Source organism: Octopus bimaculoides, chromosome 5, assembly GCF_046866305.1.
Source record: "Octopus bimaculoides isolate indiv1 chromosome 5, ASM4686630v1, whole genome shotgun sequence".
NCBI lineage: Eukaryota > Metazoa > Mollusca > Cephalopoda > Octopoda > Octopodidae > Octopus > Octopus bimaculoides.
Window position 1 is genome coordinate 103611711 of NC_142932.1, and position 20199 is coordinate 103631909.

At 36.0% G+C, this 20199-nt stretch overlaps 2 protein-coding genes across 5 annotated transcripts in view; one reads left to right on the forward strand and one right to left on the reverse strand.

Annotated features, from left to right (window-relative positions):
• LOC106870168 (integrator complex subunit 12) overlaps positions 1 to 20199 on the reverse strand; it is a 20692-nt gene continuing 493 nt past the window's right edge. The window contains exons 1-7 of one of the 3 annotated variants that reach the window (XM_014916166.3): positions 17032 to 17166; positions 13428 to 13569; positions 8936 to 9300; positions 8718 to 8784; positions 6089 to 6181; positions 2133 to 2282; positions 1 to 410 (exon numbers count right to left, since the gene is read on the reverse strand). In XM_014916166.3, coding sequence (XP_014771652.1) covers positions 42 to 410; positions 2133 to 2282; positions 6089 to 6181; positions 8718 to 8784; positions 8936 to 9300; positions 13428 to 13556 — 1173 coding nt within the window. In that variant the 5' untranslated portion in view covers positions 13557 to 13569; positions 17032 to 17166 and the 3' untranslated portion in view covers positions 1 to 41. Of the gene's footprint in view, positions 411 to 2132; positions 2283 to 6088; positions 6182 to 8717; positions 8785 to 8935; positions 9301 to 13427; positions 13570 to 16734; positions 16855 to 17031; positions 17167 to 20199 lie in introns of those variants that run through there. The other 2 variants (XM_089352831.1, XM_052968236.2) reach the window with 2 other exon arrangements.
• LOC106870171 (protein Hikeshi) overlaps positions 17146 to 20199 on the forward strand; it is a 14580-nt gene continuing 11526 nt past the window's right edge. Inside the window, exon 1 of one of the 2 annotated variants that reach the window (XM_014916168.3) lies at positions 17146 to 17272. In XM_014916168.3, the coding sequence (XP_014771654.1) occupies positions 17243 to 17272 (30 nt within the window). In that variant the 5' untranslated portion in view covers positions 17146 to 17242. The remainder of the gene's footprint in view (positions 17273 to 20199) is intronic. The other variant, XM_089352832.1, reaches the window with a different exon arrangement.

Genomic DNA, 20199 nt, shown 5'->3' on the forward strand with positions numbered 1-20199 from the left:
TAATTATGTAGAAAAATATTTAATAAAGCAAAAAAAAAAAATCATTTTAAAAGTGATCGTTTCTCTTGAAGTTTAGCAGCAGCCTTCTTCTTCATCAGTTGTAATCTTTTATCAGCATTAGCCATTTGCATACCACTAGAAGTTTTAGAGGAGCCTTTGGTACTGACTTTAGCAGCCATGGTTAAAGCAGCTGCAAACAGATTTTTCTCTGAAAGGTCGAGTTTCGATCCGGAGTTGCTACTGGGCTTTGATTCTTTCGATGAAGATGAGGCAGAACTGTGTTTGGTCTGTTCGGACTTGGTCAGTGAAGATTTTGACAACAGTACATCAGACGTTGTCTTTCCTGACAAATTAGCTGCAAGACTGACCAGACCACTCATAGGCTTGGCTGCCATGCTGCTGGATGATACCTGAAGTGAGAAAACCAAAGATGAAAATTATTAATTAAAGAAAATAATGTTCTAATGATTCTTGGAAATCTTTTCTGTCAACCACACCTTACTACTTCATTTTTATTTGTAATTGGTGCAGGTGTGGCTGTGTGGTAAGAAGCTTGCTTTCCAACTACATGGTTCCACGTTTAGTCCCACTGTGTGGCACCTTGGGCAGGTGTCTTCTACTATAGCCCCAACCAACCAAAGTCTTGTAAATGGATATGATAGACGGAAACTGAAAGAAGCCTGTCGTGTATCTATGTATCAGGCCGTCCCATAAATAATGCAGTTTTTTCAATTGCATGAACTAAAATTTGGAGGGGGATGGGATAAACTACCTGCATCAATTTGCTATAAAAGCAGGTAATAAGTTCACCTTCTTCTTATTCTTAGTGTAAGTATTGAAGAATGCAGTTCGATTTTAGCAGGTATTTTTTTCAAAGCTATAATGGAAGTGACAAAGGAGCATATTCAACATATTTTGCTTTATGAGTTCAATAAAGGCAACACCACAATGGAAAGTGTGACAAATATTAATGCAGTATATGGAGATCAGACAATAAGCGTAACCCAGTGTCAACGGTGGTTCCAGAAATTCTGAACCAGAAACTACAGCCTAGAAGATGAACTTCATCCTGGAAGATCTGTAGAGCTCAACAAGGATGTCCTGCAAACATTGGTGAAACAAAATCCCATCACAACTGTTGAGGAACTAGCAGAGAAGCTTGGATTTGGTCATTCAACTATTCATTGACACCTGTGTGCCATCGGAAAAGTCAGCAAATTGGGTCAATGGGTTCCTCACAAACTTTCTGAGTCTAATCACGCACAGAGAGTGAATGTGTGCTCTTCTTTGTTGTCACATCTCACCTTTTTCAGACCAAATAGTAACTGGTGATGAGAAATGGGTTCTCTCTAAAAATGTCAAGCGCTGAAGACAGTGGGTAGGAAAAGGAGGAACACTGGCACCCCAGGCTAAAGAAGGTCTTCACCCACATAAGGTGTTGTTATCTGTTTGGTGGGATACGAAAGGTTTAGTCCACCTTTTAAGGACAGAAAAAAAAATGCGTTGAAAATATATTTTTCTACTTGTTCTATAATAAAAATAGTCAAGAATAGTCTGAGTGACATTTGTTACAAGTTTTGATTACTGAAACTTGTACTTTCCTTTTGTAAAGTTGTATTGTCCAAAAGCTAACTTGACTAAAAATAAATCCAAATTTTAGTAATACTAAAACAGCAAGTATAATAGCCTTACTTTTAACAAAGGTAATTTAAATTACATAAAATACACAGGAGAAATAGGCTGACTGTATCTAGCTAAATGAACCGTTATAGTGTTAAGAAAGTAGATGTGACACCAAACTAAATGCCCAACCAAAGTTCAAAAGAAAGAAGTATGAAGAAATCAGTGGACACATGAAGTTAAAACAAATAGAAACCTTCAAGGCATGTCTAGCCAAAATATTCTACCTGCTTTGTGTTCAAGCTGGCCAATCTGGCCCCTTACACCTATCATAAAATAAAGTATGTCATCAGAATCTCGCACCTACAAAAGAGTACACGATTAATTCGAAACAATATGAATAAATAAGTATTACATTTAACAAAATAATCTGATCTGAACGCTAAAAGTTTAAAGTGGGTTACAAAAGAAAAATAAAGTTAGTGGAGTAAAATTTGGCAAAAACATCTTACTTTTGATTCCACACGACGAAATGGAAGGACAGTGTCTGCTGAGTCACTTTTACTGGATTTACTGCTACTTGATGCCATTACAAAACTCTTACTGCTTTCCATTGTGTTTGTGAGTGAAGAAGACTTGATAGGCTTTGGCGGTTTAGTGGCCTAAAATGTAAAGAGAAATTATAGTATAAAAACACCAATTCTAAATATATATATAAATATAATATATAAATATATATATGGATGTGTCATGTCAGTGTGCATGTTTGACAGAGTGTAAGCATCTAGAGAGAAAAGTTAGGCATAAGAGGAGGAATTAGATGTGATGTGTAAGGAAGACGACTGTGCTGGTATGGTCATGTGATGCATATGGACGAGGACAGCTGTGTAAAGAAGTGCCGACCTTTAGCTGTAGAGGGAACGTGTGGTAGAGATAGACCCAGCAAGACATAGGACGAGGTGGTGAAGCATGATCTTCAAACTTTGAGCCTCACAAAGGCAATGACTGGTAACCGAGACCTTTGGCGATGTGCTGTTCTTGAGTGGACCTGTCAAACCAAGTGCATCTGTGCTGGTAGCACGCAAAGTACATACTTTGAATGTTGTGCAAAATGGTTGAGTTCTTTTGGAGCGTTGGGCCTGACAGAGGCAAAGTGGCTGAGTTCCTTTCAAACGTCAGGCCTCACAAAGGCAAAGTGGTTGAGTTCTTTTCAAGTGTTGGGTCTCACGGAGGCAATGACCAAGACCTTTGGCATTATGTCATGCTTGAGAAGAAGACCCACCAAACCGAGCAAAATCGCAGTCATGGCAGATACCGATGTCACACAAATTGGCACATAAATGCACCCCAGTGTCACACAAATGGCACCCATGCTGGTGGCATGTAAAAGCACCCATTACACTCTCAGAGTGGTTGGTGTTAGGAAGGGCATCCAGCCATAGAAAACCATGCCAGATCAGACTGGAGTCTGGTGCAACCTTCCAGTGTGCCAGCCCAGTCAAACCGTCCAACCATCCAACCCATGCCAGCATGGACAACAGACGTTAAATGAGGATGATGATGATGATGATATAATTATCTATATATTATCGTCCCTAATTGTGACTGTATTGTAAGAAATAGGAATTAAAAACTCTGAATGCTCTATGAAGCACGCAATATATATATATATATATATATATATATATATATATATATATATATATATATATAAGTTCAAAAAAACACAAAAAACAATAACAAAAAAAAAACAACAAAGTGAGGACGTGATACGGATAGTGTTATTGGACGCTCGGGAAAGGAAGGAGAGAGTATGACGTTTCGGGCTGAGCCCTTTGTCGGAAAGACAGAAAGTTCGGAGAATGGAAAAACGGAGGAAGAGGAAAATGGCACCGATGCCCACGAGGTTACATTGTGAAAGGACCGGAAGGTGGGGGAAAAGTTCTTTCTAAGACAGGAGAGTGAAAAAGGGAGGTGAATATCTGTGCGTGCGCGAGAGTCTGCGAGTGTGTGTGTGATATATATATATATATATATATATATATATATATATATATACTGACAAGGGAGATAACCACCAGATGAGCAACTCTAGGATCTCTGGACTAGACTGGCTTCAGACAATAAAAAAATTTTGAAGAGAAGTATACTAGGAAATAAATAACAATTAACAATACAGTAATACAGTACATATTCAGCACAATGAGATTTATTGGAAAAAAGAGAGACACTGTTAAGTAGATGATGACGCTGACGCCACTGCCACCACCACCACCATCATCAGTGTATGCTGCAGGAGTGAAAAACTTATTCAAAGTTATTTGACCTTTTCAACACAGCATCTCTTTGTATATAGTTCGTTATATGAAATGAGCTCATTTTGACTTTTTATGATTTCCTCAAATCTTATTTCATTTGCTAGTGTCATGATATTTTGCTGAACGTGATATAGAATTTCTGTTGAGTCATGGGGATCCAATCTGGTGCCCATATGTTTTGCCAAATACCAAATCTCAAGCTAATGAAAGCAGCATTTGCATGGTCATTTGATCAATTAAAAATGGCATCTGTCATTTTTAAAAATATATAAGAAAGATATATTGAATAATGTAGTCCAAGGTACACAATATTTGAATAAAAATTGGGTTGGACATCTAGAATGGTCATGGCCCTGTTGGACCAGTGCTGACCTGAATAAAGACAGGTTTCATTTCTCTTTTATGATTGATAGATTAGCATTAGGAAATGTATTTAGCTGTACATGCAATTGCCCTAACAAGCAAACTCTCACACTTACATAATCATGAAAAATGCCTGTAAAACAATTAAAAAAATATTTTTCAAAGGCAGGGAGTATAAGGGAACTGAGAGACCAGCCAGTTACAAAAGGTTTCAACTATAATGGGCAAGCACAGGATGTGGCTTGGAGATACTGATGTGTATTCAAAATGTACAACATCTGCTATGGAGTAAAAAAAAAAGGTGCTGATAGTGGAAAATAAATGTGACAGATTAAGATCAGAAATCATCCGGAAAGAAATCCTGATGTCAAATCTCAGACTACTAAACAGGCGTGCAAAATGCATTAGATGGGTTCATCAAAAATTTAGTATTGTGGAAGCTACGTTTAAGTGTAAGATGTATATAGAGAGAGGGAGCTGTAGATGGATGGTGTGAAAGTATTTTGTGGGTTAGAAGATATGTTGCATGGAGAAGGTAACTGTGGCTGAGTGACATGCTAATGAGGATGGAAACATTGCTGAAATTGAAGGGAAAGTTGTGTACGGCATGTGTGAAGTGCTATAATTCATGGGAATAAGATATGGGTATGTGGAATAGCAGAAAAAGTTGGAAAGAACAGAAATGAAAATACTTCAGTGAATAAGCAAAATAATACTGAGAAAAAGGGAAACAATGACTTGCAGAAGATGGTGGGAATAGAGGCAATTATGAATGTTCTAATAGGATATAGGATGAGGTAGCTGGGTCATGTGATAAGGAAAGATGTTAATGACTGGGTGAGAGGTGTGACAGAAATGAATGTAGAAGGAAATAGAGGAAGTAGATCAAAAAGACATGGTGTGGAATGAATAAAGGAGAGCAATCGGGTTGGTGAGGGGGAAGTAAAGGATGAGGCAAAAAAGAGGTTAACTTCAGCTTGGGAAATATTATTGACAGTCCACAAACTCATACTTTGCAACAGTCATTCAAATGTCCTTCTGAATAAAGCAAACTCATGAGTGATACTCTACATGGTCACCCAATCAACTAGAAATAACAGCCAAAACTTCTTCAAATCATACCTTATCATCTAAAAAATTAGGAGGTTACAGTGGCTATTGTAGTGATAGATACACTATGTCTGGAAAAAAGATAATTGGTTGCTTGGTCATGGCTGGACTGCTGTGGCCATAGGTTACTCAATTGAGACTGATCAAAGTCTAAATAACACCAGCTCAACCAACAATAACAGCAGCCAAATCTCCCCTATATCACAATTTACCATCTTAAAAAAGAAAGTATACAGCAAATAATATAAAACAAGAGGTAAATGAGTTGGTCATGGTTAGAACGCCTTTAAGCATAGGTTTATGCAATAAAAACTGACCTGGGGTTTGAGTCAATCAAAGCCATCTGCAAGAAATTTTGGTGCATAGAGATTGTGAGGAAGTATATAAGTACTGTTTCTGCTGCTGGGTAGTATACTTAATACACTGCCCAGCTGCAAGCATTCAGGCCAAGCTACTGGTCTGAGAAAAATTTCTCCCCCTCTCCCACCATTCACAGAGGTCCTGAAGAGCCATAGGCAATACTATTTCTCTTCTAGCAAAGCCATTGAAGGAAAAACAATATATAGTAAAAAATCTTTTTTTTAATTTACAAAATAAAAACAAAGTTTCAAAGACCAAAAGTTTTCTCTAAACATATTCTCTGAGTTTTCTTTTCCCCATATAATGAATTAACTCACCATTTTTTCTAGACTTTTTACACATCTTGTACAATACCACACAAACCTTGGGTCATTTACATCCTGTCCTATAACAGGTGGTTTGTGGCATTCCTATATAAATAAATAAAAAAATAAAAAGAATAATTAAACATGAAATAAAGCACACAAAAATAGATAAATAACATTAGAAAAGACATATGTATACAGCAAGGTTAAGATGGATGTAAAGCTATTAAAAAAAAAACATGAAGATTAAATACAGCAGTCGTCATGAATAGTGACAGATCACTAACTATTACAACTGTTTTTATTAATAGTCATACCTGGAAAATATAAAGAAAGGGTTGAAAAAAATTTAATAATAATAACGCTTTCTACTATAGGCACAAGGCTTGAAATTGTTGTCAAGCGATGTTGGGGAGACAAACACAGACACACAAACACACACACATATATATATATATATATATATATATATATATATATATATATATATATATATATATATATATATATACATATATACGGCAGTCTTCTTTCAGTTTCCGTCTACCAAATCCACTCACAAGGCTTTGGTCGGCCCAAGGCTATAGTAGAAGACACTTGCCCAATAGGCCACACAGTGGGACTGAACCCGGAACCATGTGGTTCGTAAGCAAGCTACTTACCACACAGCCATTTGTGTAAAAAAAATTATTAAACTATTGAGAAGTATCACCAATTTATTTCACATGAACTTTAACAACAAAATCTCATATGGATTTTTTAAATTCATATGAACCCCCAGTTGAGAATCAGTAAGCTAGAGAAAGAGCATTGGGCTTCATGGAGACAAGGTGGCTGATGCCAGCGGTACATGAAAAGCACCTTTTGAATATTGGGCCTCACAGAGACGATGACAAATGACCATGACCTTTGGCATTATGCCATGCTTGAGAAGACCCATCAAGACAAGTGAAATCTTAGAGATGGCAGATATTGGTGTCACACAAATGGCACCCATGCCAGTGGCATGTAAAAGCACTCATTACACTTTTGGATTGGTTGGTGTTAGGAAGGGCATCCAGCTGCAGAAACCATGCCAAATCAGACTGGAGTCTGGTGCAGCCTTTCAGCTTGCCAGCCCTGGTCAAACCATCCAACCCATGCCAGCATGGACAACAGACATTAAATGTTGATGATGACGATGAAGAAATGCTGTTAAAATTCAATGTTCAATCAAACAAAACTATCAAAGCTAGTGACTTTAAAAACAACTGGGTATGAAAAACCTTACTATGCTGCTGTTACCGCCTGTTGTATAGATAGTACATAACTCTTGGCTTTACTTATCTTTAAATGAAAAACAATTGCAAAGGCAATTATCCCATAAAGTTTTCTTGCCTACATTTATCAGAAAAGTGAATGGACAAAAGTGGTGTGAAACTAGGTACGGAAAGTATGGTTACAACATCCAAGTGTCATTTGAAGAAACCACCATTACCAGAAAGATGTATGTGTGTGTGTCTGTGGGGGGGGGGGGGAGTCAATTCCAAACCTACAAAACTGGAGCAACAAATGAAAAATTTGAAGTAATTAAAACTAAACAAGCAGTTATACCTATTAGCTTCACATTGCAGGCATAACTACTGGATACATCAGTTAAAGTCATGAAAATGTTTTATGCACGAAACGGGGAACGAGGAAATGATTCATGGAAATTTAGTAAACTCCAAAAGGATAACAGAAATGACCTACTATTGAGAGGCATGTAAATTGCAAGTCATCGTGGGCAGCTATAACAGTAAAAATAACTGCTATGGCATTAAAAAAATGTGGAATCAGTAATGCAATGATTGATATCAAAGATGACCTTCTCTATGAAGATAACAATGATGCAGAAACATCTAATAACAGCGATGATGTAGATGACAGTAGTGATTGATATGTTGGACATATTTAATAAACAATAAACTAAACACAGCTATGTATGGCATTCTTGAATGGAATGTTGGAATGTTGAAAAGCACTGTGGACAATTTGTAGCAATCATGTTCAGTAGTTAATGCACAACTATTTTGTTCTAAATTTTAAAATACTTCAACAAAATAAATCTTTGGTATATGATTATAAATTGTAAAAAATTTGTCTCTTTTATTTATTTATTTTTTTTGACAAAATATACTTTGCAAATTATATGGTGTAACTTATCACCTGTAGCATCTTATGAGCAAGAAAATATAGTGAATTATAACTATTTAAAGTCCTTACAAACTTTTAATACAATGAAATAAAGTATATGTTGATAATATAGTGGAGTCAGTCAAATTGATGATTTTCTTTCTCTTCAAAAAATGCAGCCTTGTGTTGCAGTAAAAAAAATTAATGAATAAATGAAAATGTCATATAGGAAACTACTAATCAACACATAAGAAATACAGCATTATATGATAAAGGCTGATAGAAAAATCAATTCTTTAACAGTAATATATGCTAAGTTAGTGATGAGACATAACAAAATATCTTACCACCTTACTGGTCAAAAAGCCAATTCAGCCATCTGCAAATATTTTGTATGATATTGAGACATATAACAAATGTGAAATATTACAGTTGTTAGAGCAAAGTAGAATTTAAGGTAATGGCTAGCTCATTAAATTGCTCTTACCTGGTGATATAAGTTATGACACTCTTGACATTCAATTAGCTGGTTACCTGAAGTGACTTCGAATTGCCTGTAATTTAAGGAGAATGCATAATTGGTTTGAAGGGAATAACGGTTTACATGCCAAGTAAAGATTATAAAAACAATAATATAGAAAAGTTTAATCTAAATCAAGATATTTAAATGGTAGAAAAAACAAGGACAATTTCAAAGATACTTACTGGCAGTTAACACATGCTATACCAAGATCAAGAATAAAATCAGCAGTGTCCATATTATCATCACTGGAACCTAAAGCTTCTGGTTCCTTGAAAGAAGATGATTTCTCAACAACCACTGCTGATTTTTCTGCCTTTTCTGCAGTTGCTACCGTTGCAGCAGCTTTTTCTGACATAGCCTTTTCTCTCCTTTCCTTGTCTTCTTTATCTTTCAGTTCCCGTTCTTTTCTACTCCTTTCTCTCTCTCGTTCTTTTTCCATCTCTCGCTCTTTCTCTTTATTTGTTTTTTCTTCCTTCTCTAGTGACGAAAATAAATCCAGTCTAGGTTTCTTGCTTTCTGGAAGAGTTTCCATGAAGTCATGTTTCACCTGAAGAGTAAAATATGAAAACAAACCTAAGAATTAAACAAAATATGCAAAGCAACCCTGAAGAACCCCCATCTCCCAAATTTGAAGACCAATACAGCTGGTATATAATTAAATTCATATAGCTATATACACACACACATACAGTTATATACTTACAGAGATATATACAGTGGATTCTCCTGTCAGCTTTCATGAATAAACATCTAACAGACAGTATTACAGCTGTTACACTATCTATACAGATTATTTATTCTCAGTGATGAAGGTTTGTGTATGACCAGCCATACTTTTTGGAAGGGCATCCAGCTGTAGAAACTCTGCCAAATTAGATTGGAGCCTGGTGTAGCCATCTGGTTCACCAGTCCTCAGTCAAATCGTCCAACCCATGCTAGCATGGAAAGTGGACGTTAAACGATGATGATGATGATGATGATGATGATGATGATGATGATACATAGACAAACACATATGGCTTAATCAGAGGAGAAATTGCAGTACTTATCTAAAGCTGATGGGAGAAATCAAGTGAGGAAGCACAACATATAGAATATCCTAATATAGAATATCCTACAGTGTAGATACCACTACAGGTAACCAAGGGCCAGATAGTATATTCAACAGGGCAAAAGCTTCACAAACGTAATCCATCCAGCTAGCTTTCATATAATTTCCTTCTACCAAATTTCATTCCCAACACTTGAGTCAACCTAAAACTAAGGTAGGAGACACTTGCTCAAGGTTTCATGTGATTTTACTATTTCAAAACTATAGAAGTTCCTCAAAGAATCATAAACTAATTTCTTGAAGTTAGCCAGAGAAGGAGAATCCATGCACATAGCTAGTGATAGTCGTTCAAGACTGGTCGGATAGTTGCTTAACAATTAATCTATATTAGTGGAACTTAGAAATTATCATATATAAATAGAAATATTTTTATCTCATTCTTCTTCTCAAATGTCCATATTCATTAGGACAGGTTGAATTTAATAGATTTTCATATCTGGTCGGTTGCTTAGTTGGTTAAATGTATGCATGCATCCATCCATCCATACATATGTGGATGGTGGGTGGGTGGGTGGATGTCGTTATTCAGTTTATTTCAAGATTTCTTGCCAACGGAGAAAGAACCAGTTTCTAACCTACATTCAAGGTTCCTTCATTGGACTTTCAACATCAACAACAGGGTATTTTTGTTTGTATGTATGTATGTATGTGCAGATTTGTATGTTTTATGTATGTCTTCTCATGCATATAGTTACATATCTAGACATGCTCATATATATTTAAATAATAAACTTCTGGAAAGTTTTACAGATTTTTACAGTTATATATATATATATATATATATATATATACACACACCAATAAGAAAATGGAGGTGTTCAAGAGGTGGTATTCATCAACTTTTAGACATTATATTATGTCTATTTATTTATTTTTTAAAAAGACAATTATAATAAAATACATACATGTATAACATATTATGCTTTACATATATAAAAATACCAGTAATTATTAAAATATATAATGTAGAATTAGAAAGTGGTTGGCATTAGGAAGGGCATCCAGCCATAGAAAACCATGCCACAGCAGACAATTGGCATCTGGACAGCTCCCAGCTTGCCAGCTCCTATCAAACCATCCAATCTATGCCAGCATAGAAAACGGATGTTAAATGATGATGATATATATCTCTATCCTTATAAAAAGCAAAGTTTGTTTGTGTTTGTACATTGACTGCTGAAAATACTAAATAAAATTGATAATATTTCAGATTTTTCATGTCATTTAAATTAATTGCAATCAGAAACCATTCTACTTTCTATGTTGTATATTATATATTTTAATAATTGCTGATATTTTTATATATGTAAAGCATAATATGTTATACATGTATGTATATTGTTATAATTTTTTTTAAAAAATAAATAAATAGACATAATATAATATCTATTTATGAATACCACCTCTTGATCCTCTCCATTTTCTTATTGCTGTATAAATTAAGGGTAAAACAACCTTTTACCCTCACCCATTTATTACAGTCAGTAGTGTAATTGTCATGTAATCAAAAAACACTTGGATATTAATAATTGGGTATTCTACCAGCAGTATATTGGATAGATATTATCCCTTAGTTGGTTGTATTCACAACCTCTAACTCTCTTGGAATTATATTGGCACTTGTGCCGGTGGCACATAAAAGCACCCACTACACTCTTGGAGTGGTTGGCATTAGGAAGGGCATCCAGCTGTAGAAACTCTGCCAAATCAGATTGGAGCCTGGTGTAGCGATCTGGTTCACAGGTCCGCAGTCAAATTGTCCAACCTATGCTAGCATGGAAAGCGGACGTTAAACGATGATGATTACATATATATATATATATATATATATATGTTTATTATATGTATGTATGTATGTATGTATGTATTATGCATGCTTTGGTTTATTGCTTACTTTTTTCAGTTACTGGACTCAAGCTCTACATTCAAAAGCATAGTAACAATTGAGTGATATTTGTTTTATCAACTCTGAAAGGATGGAAATCAAAATCATCCTGAGAGAAACTTGGAATGTAACTAAGATTTGAACTTTGAATGTAATTAAACATCTGCTGTGAAGATTCTGTTATTCTGAGTACATAAATATTCAAGTGATGAATATGTTTGCTGTAAAGTATACAAAGTTTTATGACTATAAAGGTAATTATGTAATTAAACTGATACTATTTTTTCATGCAAGTAATATTTTCAATCCTCTTTGAATATGAAACAAAAATAGGAATGGCAACAGTAAAAAAAATGTCGAGTGTGTTCATTGCCAGAGCAGCTGTCTGGCTTCCATGCTAGTGGCCCGTAAATAGCACCATTTGAGCGTAATCGTTACCAGCGTTGCATTCTAGCACTTGTGCTGGTGGCACGTTAGAAAATCATTCGAGTGAGGTTGTTGCCAGTGCCGCTGGACTGGCTCCTGTGCAGGTGGCATGTAAAAAACACTTTTTTGAACGTGGCCATTGCCAGTACCATGTAACTGGCCCTCATGCCGGTGACACGTAAAAGCACCCACTACACTTTCGGACTGGTTGGCGTTAGGAAGGACATCCAGCTGTAGAAACCTTGCCAGATCAGATTGGAGCCTGGTGCAGCCTTCTGGCTTGCCAGTCTTCAGTCAAATCGTCCAACCCATGCTAGCATGGAAAGCGGGCGTTAAACGATGATGATGATGATGTTTTTTTGAGTGTTAAAGCTGACAGAATCAATGGGGCATTCAGTTACCAGTTAATAGGCTGACCCATCAAGCACTACATCTTCTTAGCAAAGATACTGATATGATAATTGCCTAGTGTAAATAAGAACAATATAAGTAATTAATGACTGTAGATTGTACCAACAGGGTCATTGTATAAATGATTTGTATTTTGTTAGGTTGAAGTGTTGAGATTAAATTTTTTATAGACTAAAAGAAGGCAACAAGAAATCACTCTTGCATATTGTCACTTAATCAAACACTGAAACACTGTTTAAATATAAAGCCTTCAGTGTCCAGTGTTTAACAGGATATTACTTTAGAGTCATTTATTTTCATATTAAGCAAACAACTTCCAATGTTTATTCACGCAAAGTCTGTATGTTTTTGAAGTCATCTTATTGTTTGGTAAGTACTGGTAAAGACGATGCTTTACAGAAGAACTGTAATAAGACTGAAACATGTCCAGAATTGTCACTGTACATACCAAAGCTCAGGCCCATTCTTCAATCATCATCATCATCACCGTTTAACGTCTGATTTCCATGTTAGCATGGGTGGGAAATTCAATTTTTCGTTTAACTTAAATTTCAGAATTGCCTCCCCTATCTTCCACTTGAATTAATCATTAAGCTACTATTTTCTCCAACCAATTGCTAGTTCACCAAAGATCTGTCTAGGAAGTATGGAGTGCTACATGACCACTCCTGCACAGCTGGAACTTATTTAGGAAAGCATATACATGCTTAACATATTAGCTCTCTCAAGCACAGCTGTATTGGGAACTTTGTCCTGCCACCTGCACCTATAACTTACAAAATTGTTATAAGGAACAATAAGATTACAGAAACAAGGATCTGAATCAAAATATAAAACTTACTGGAAGGCCTTTCCGTTGGGCAACAACTTCTTCAACCATTAGTCTGAGTTGATAGTCTGCATCTTTACTTTTGGAATAAAGTAGCTTAAGAGCTTTTGTGAATAATGGATCCAGTTCTAGAGTAGCCATTTTATTTGGGAGCCTGAAATTAGAAGATTAATTAGAAGTGAGAAGAATTTTCAACAAACAAAAGATCAACATAATTTAATATCAACTATAAATAACATATGTGTGTCTTTTGAAAGTGGAGAGGCCAGGTATGTCCAGCAGATTATCAAAGGATACTGGCAAGATATAGGATCACCCAAATTGGTAAGAGCGAGAACAAGAAACCAGATAAAGCTAAAGACTACAAAAGGGTGTTTTAACACATTCTGCAATAATTACGTAAGTCTAAGACTGGCCTCAGAGTAACCAATGAACAATCTCTAGATAAAGAACAAAGTTACCTCAATATCTCTTCCTAATACAGGATCATAAAACCAAAGTACAAAACAGCCAGAGTATTGTAATATTAATTAATGTTTTGTTCTCTTGGAATACTGACCTCAATCACATAAAAACAACAATTTAAGTTTTGAACAAGTATTATCATCATCATCTTTTAACATCCACTTTCCATGCTGGTATGGGTTGGATTGTTTAACTTAGGACTGGCAAGCCAGGAGGCTGCACCAGGCTCCAATCTGATCTGGCAAGGTTTCTACAGCTGGATGCCCTTCCTAACACCAACCACTCCAAGAGTGTAGTGGGTGCTTTTTATGTGCCATTGGCATGGAGGCCAGTCAGGTGGTATTGGCATTGTCCATGCTTGAATGGTGCTTTTTATGCTATGCCAAACTCAATAATATGAAAATAAATATGGTGGTGAAATCATCATCGTCATCACTTAGTCCGTCTGTTACCATGACAACTGTTCCAGTTGATCCAATCAAGACAGAAGAGAGATGAGACTTTCTCAAGACCAGCAAAGGCATGCTGCAGCATGTCAAATGGAGTCTCCAAACTGAAGGGAGCTGAGACTTTCCCAAGATCAGCAAATGCATGCTGCAGCACTAAATACTGAATCATTAAAAAGTTTTAATGATTAGACAGCAGTCTAATAGAATAGCTCTCAGAAACAGACCACGTACAAATTCGATCTTCACAACTCCTGGAGCTGCTTTCAGATATGATCCATCCCATTCTTATAAAAATGATAATTTTGTCCAAATTGGTGTGCTAAACTCAAATTGTCATTTCTGTAAAGCTTTAAAATTTCCAACTGAAACTAATGGCATGTACTGCTCAGGTGGTAAGGTAGGATTGCCAGTACTACCAACTCTTTCTCAACCTCTTATAGATCTTCTGAAAGGCACTTTCATTCAGTCAGAGAATTTTCTGAACAATATCAGACAATAGAACTCTGCATTTCAAATGACATTGTTTGGCGCATCTAAGAAGATAGTTAAACATGGATTTATAACGACATTCAAAGTCCCTGTTACTCACAAATGAACAACCACAGTTCCTCCAAATTTACTTTATGAGTGATGTAGGATAACAAACCCAAAAAGGGGTGTCAAAACTTCAGATGACGGGTCATGTTAGATGCAGTGCTGACTGCCATAAAGGAGAGTATATCCACTGACAGCTTTTCGGTGCATTAAAAAATCACATCCCCCAACCCCCAATTTTCCATGACTGGTTAGGGCCTGGAATACTTCAAAAGGACAAATGACAAGTCGCTTAGTCGAATTAGCCTATCATTTATTCCACAAATGTTTAGTCATCAATGCTGCACTTTCCTGTATCACCTGTTTCAACATAACTGAAATATATATATATATGTAGTGGATCTTGCATGCATGAAGTGGATTCGATCCACCATAGCCAAATTTAAATTAACACTGCAACAGAACTTTTTCCATGGTGGAACAATGGTTTTTCTCTGACAGTAGTTTTACATTTTCCAGATGCCTTTAGCTTGGCCGAAATAATGTCTTCACCACTTGACCCTTTCTAACCTCTTCTACTCCACCAAAAGCTAAAATAGAGATAACAAGACCACCGACTAAATCTATTGTTCTCAATGATATATCTATCCTTCTGGATAGTTATAAAAATAAGAAACCCCAAGCAAAAAAACCAGTTAGTCACCAGTCTGTGACGACTCAACGAGTTGTCACTTAGGTGTGACAATTCTGAGAACGAAGTCTGGCTGACCAGCTAGAACCTTGGTCAGAGGGAGAAATGAAGTTTACTGTCAGCAACTGTGAGACAACGTCCCACACCCTACAACTCACATTAGCTCTAATTCTGTTCTCTTACAACATCATTCTATCTCTCTTTGTAATTACTACTAAACAATGAAGAGGACACAAGCACAAACTTTACTTCGCATGCTTTTGGATCTATCATAACCTCCCCGGCGAGGCAAGGTATTGTAATGTAACGGTAAATAAATACTTTCTTAAAACTCCATCCTACAACATGCCGTTATAACAACAAATTATTATCGTTACAAACTGGCGATCTCGACGTTGCACCATAACATGTATTGCTACACAAATTAAAAACTTTATTATATATATATATACAAACTATGCCATTTTAATCCCGAGCAATGCCGGGTATCTCTGCTAATGTTAAATATTGCACAAACTTCAGTATAGTCAAGTGACCTGCTAAAAATGGCAGTCGTATCTCCTTCAAATTATACCCTACTCTCCTAAAAATGAAAGAACGCAATGGATAATGAAGTCCAGCACACCATGGAATTTAGACGGGACGGTCGCAGTAGGTACACGTTTGATAATAGGCTTACGTGATCAAGCTGGACCTGGGGCAAGATGACAACAAAATAATATGGAGCCAATAAGGAAGTATCTACGTGTCGCTCAACCTGCTTGAAATATATGTCAAATCTGCTTCAAATTACATCGTATTATCTTTAAAAAAAGGGGGTGGGAGACACATTACATGTCCCTTAAAAGACAGCATGAACAAGATAGGAACATGTTCGATCATAGGTTTCCTCCACCAGGGTCGAACTGAGGCAAAACAACAACTAAAACTAAGAGAAACTTCACATCAACGGATCGAATCCGTGAGCTGGTGTTGAAAGATCTCGATTGCTTATCACTTCTGTTTTAAAATTGTACTTGAAAAGAACAAATTCCTCTTCTCGCGTAAATTTGGGACCTGTCATTTAAGAAATTGTTATCATAGAATCACAAAGCAGATTGCTCTCCTATACAAATTTAAATATATACAAACTAAAGCATCCCAGAAGTGAATAGAATTATAAGATATAGAGTTAGCTCACATTTCAAGTTTGGAGTAAATTACCAGTAGATTTATAAAAGCAAAGGTTATAGCTATTGTTTAGCCCCTGGTCACTCCTGACTGAACAAACATACTGATCAAAGGCATTTTAATTACGACTACCCCAACGTCCTTTTCTGAAAAATCTCATCAAATGTAAGCCGGGCGGTCTTAACATGTCACTTTCAAGACAAATGACAAAGAAACATCAGCCTTATAATAAATAATAGCGATAGTAGAATACAACAGTGGATAAGTAAGAATATAATCAATCAAATAAAATTAGAGGTATCCTTACAAAGAGTTCTTAATTCCAGTTTCAATTTTATTTTGCCTCTCAAAGACGAATATGTCACCAGTAATTTAGATAAAAACAACTTTACCGGAAGTAGTTACCAATATGCAACTACTTCCGATATTCGCGTAATTTCTAATGAAGTGTCTTCAGTTTCAGCATTGGACCCCAACCACTACATCTCTGTTCTACTTAGAAATTACTCAGTCTCAAGATGTTTGGTGTGATTGTTGCTGGACGACTTGTGAGTCTGATAGACTTGGTTAATTTTTTTTCTTTTCATGAAAACTACTGTAATGTTTATGTTCACAAATTTCCTTTATTTATTTATTTTCTTGCGGTATTAGTTGCACGTTTCTAATTGTTGATTATGTCCCGTTCGGCGGAGTTGAAAAAAATAATGAAACTGAAATTGCACACACACACACACACACACTCTCTCTCTCTCTCATTACCGAGTGCAATATCAAATTATCAGTAAAATTAAAGATGTAAATTCGGACAACGTTATCGGAGCCAATTACATAACTTATTTACAAATTTGTTTAAAGTTATCACTGTTTAATAATTATCGGGATAGTGGTACTACTAAAGCAGCGCGGACCCGAACGCGCAGTCGCGCTAGCTAGTCTTGAGTGGTCGATCCTAACCCTAACCCTAACCTTGTCCCTAACCCTATCCCTAACCTTGTCCCTAACCCTATCCCTAACCCGCGTGTGCAAATGAATACGTGTTTAGGGTTAGGGTTAGGATCGACCACTCACGACTAGCTAGCGCGACTGCGCGTTCGGGTCCGCGCTGCTTTAGTAGTACCCGGGATAGTTTTACTTCAATTAATATTAATTGATAATTAGTATTCGACTTTGCCTTTCATCCCATACGGGAGTTGATAAAATAAGTACCAGTTGAGCACCGGGGTCGATGTAATCGACTTACTCCCTCCCCCTTATTTTGCTGGTCTTGTGCTAAAACTTGACACCAATATCAATTGATGGTGATGAAAGCAGCAACGGTAGAGTACCGGACAAAATAAGTTGTGTTATTTAGTTACATGCCTTTGCGTTCTGAGTTCAAGTTCCACTGGTCGACTTTGTCTTTCCTAATTCACTGGAGTCGATATAATCGACAGTACCCTTCTCACAAAAGTTTGAAAGTGATGTGCTTAACTATAAGATCACCAAATGTTGGCTTGTCTCTATGTCAGAATAATAATTCTTTTAATTCATGAAAGTCTAAATTAGTTTCAGAACATTTGCTATATTCTTAACTGCTTTTGATCTAATAATACTCCACTCCTTTCGGTTTGGAAAAAAAAAACACCCTCTCTGATATTTGTGATGCTGTTCATAGGGTGGTGTATTTATTTTGCCTAATTACATGATCACGTTTGTGAAAACAAACGAGCTTATGCAGGATTTTACAATCTGCACAAAAGGCTGAATAATTATTTCGTTTCCTCGGGACTTAAATTTTGAGAATAAAGTTTCTTAGTAGTAAGCCAAGAGTTTCATAATTTATTTTTGCTAAAACTAAATTGCCTGTCAGTAAAGATATTTCACATTTTATCTACTTAATTGGTATGTTTATTATCGACACACATTTTGTTTTGTAGGTTGTTTTTCTTTCTTTGTTTTTTTTTTTTTAGCTATAATTAAAAAAAAAAGTTTTCCCAAAAATAGTTTGCCTATCCGTGTCAACAAGGTAACTTCTGCCCTGCCTGATCACTCGTACAATTAACAGCCAAAGAACCTTCTGGCTTCAAAATACATATAAATTTCACATTAGATAAACGTATCCGCCTCCCCAAAAAGGGATAACCATAGCTGGAAATGCTCGATCAGCATCCAGCAAAAAAAATTTCTCACTCTATTTATACTAAACCATTCCAAACATTCTTGAGCTTCTCTATTAATCACCGCTTTGGCCCAAATTAAGTTTAACATTGTTTTGACATCTGTAGTTCTCTTCGTGATCACTCCTTAGAACAACCAACCAAAAAATCTCTCAGGAATTTAATAGAAAATTACACTAAAGAAATTAATGATGAATTTATTTATTTTGTTTCACTTCCTTGTCAGTCTCCGCTCAAAAGTTTACTTATAAATGTAAACTGCTTACCATGCAATTTTACTGTTTTAATCGAACTAGAGGGAACTTCTGTACAGTCGTTTGATCTGCAAGAAATAACCTCCAAGTCACGTACTATCGTCTTTAAAAAATGAACGACATCGGATAATGTAATCCTAGATATATAAAAGATGAGATGGTCACGTCTTCAGTCTACTCCAGTAGGATCAACCTGGAGCTACTCTACAACTATTGAAATAGTCGACTACCTTACATAAAATTTAATGTTACATTTCATAACTTAACTGTACTCAGTATACCTGAAATGAAGCAATTCAAAGGACAATCCAGTCGTGACCATCTCGTCTTTTGTTTTTCGGATTTATTATACCAAAAATCATATTCAATGTGTCTGTTTTTTTATTTAGACCTAGACAATAGTGTATGATCGGAAGGAGAGTTATTTGGCTTCTCTTTTTAGCAGGCCGTGCTATCACGTAGAAGCTCTCCTCTAATTCCAACTTTATAGTAACCAATTAAAACAGAATTAGTATTGTGAGTGTATAAAACATATTTATCTCCCAAATCCTTTTGCTTATTAAATCTATCGGTTGTTAAGTCGCTTCGGTCACCTTAGATTAGCTTCAAATCGGTGTGAATACTCGGATAGCAATCACAGTAATAACCACATGTAGTCAAAATAAATGTAAATAAATCTCACTTCGTCTGTGCGACAAGTACAATGGCTACTGTGAATACATCACAAATTATTTAAACAATTACAAGCACACCAATTTGTGTGTATATGCACGTCACACACACACACACACATGTATACACATTGATAAGTATGTTTTCCCTCTTATACATCACATTGTTTACACTCGACTGAACTGCGTATATTCCAAAAAATTGCCTCAGTTCCGATATATACTGTATTTCTTAAATATATGTATGCAGGTTTGTTTGTTGCACACGTAGAAAATACTCGAACACACTTTATCATGTCAAATCTGTTTTGCGAGTTCTCTATTAAGATGCACTTTTTTTCTTTTTGAATTGTGCAAACGGACAGACAGGACAAAATTACCACAGCTTCATGTA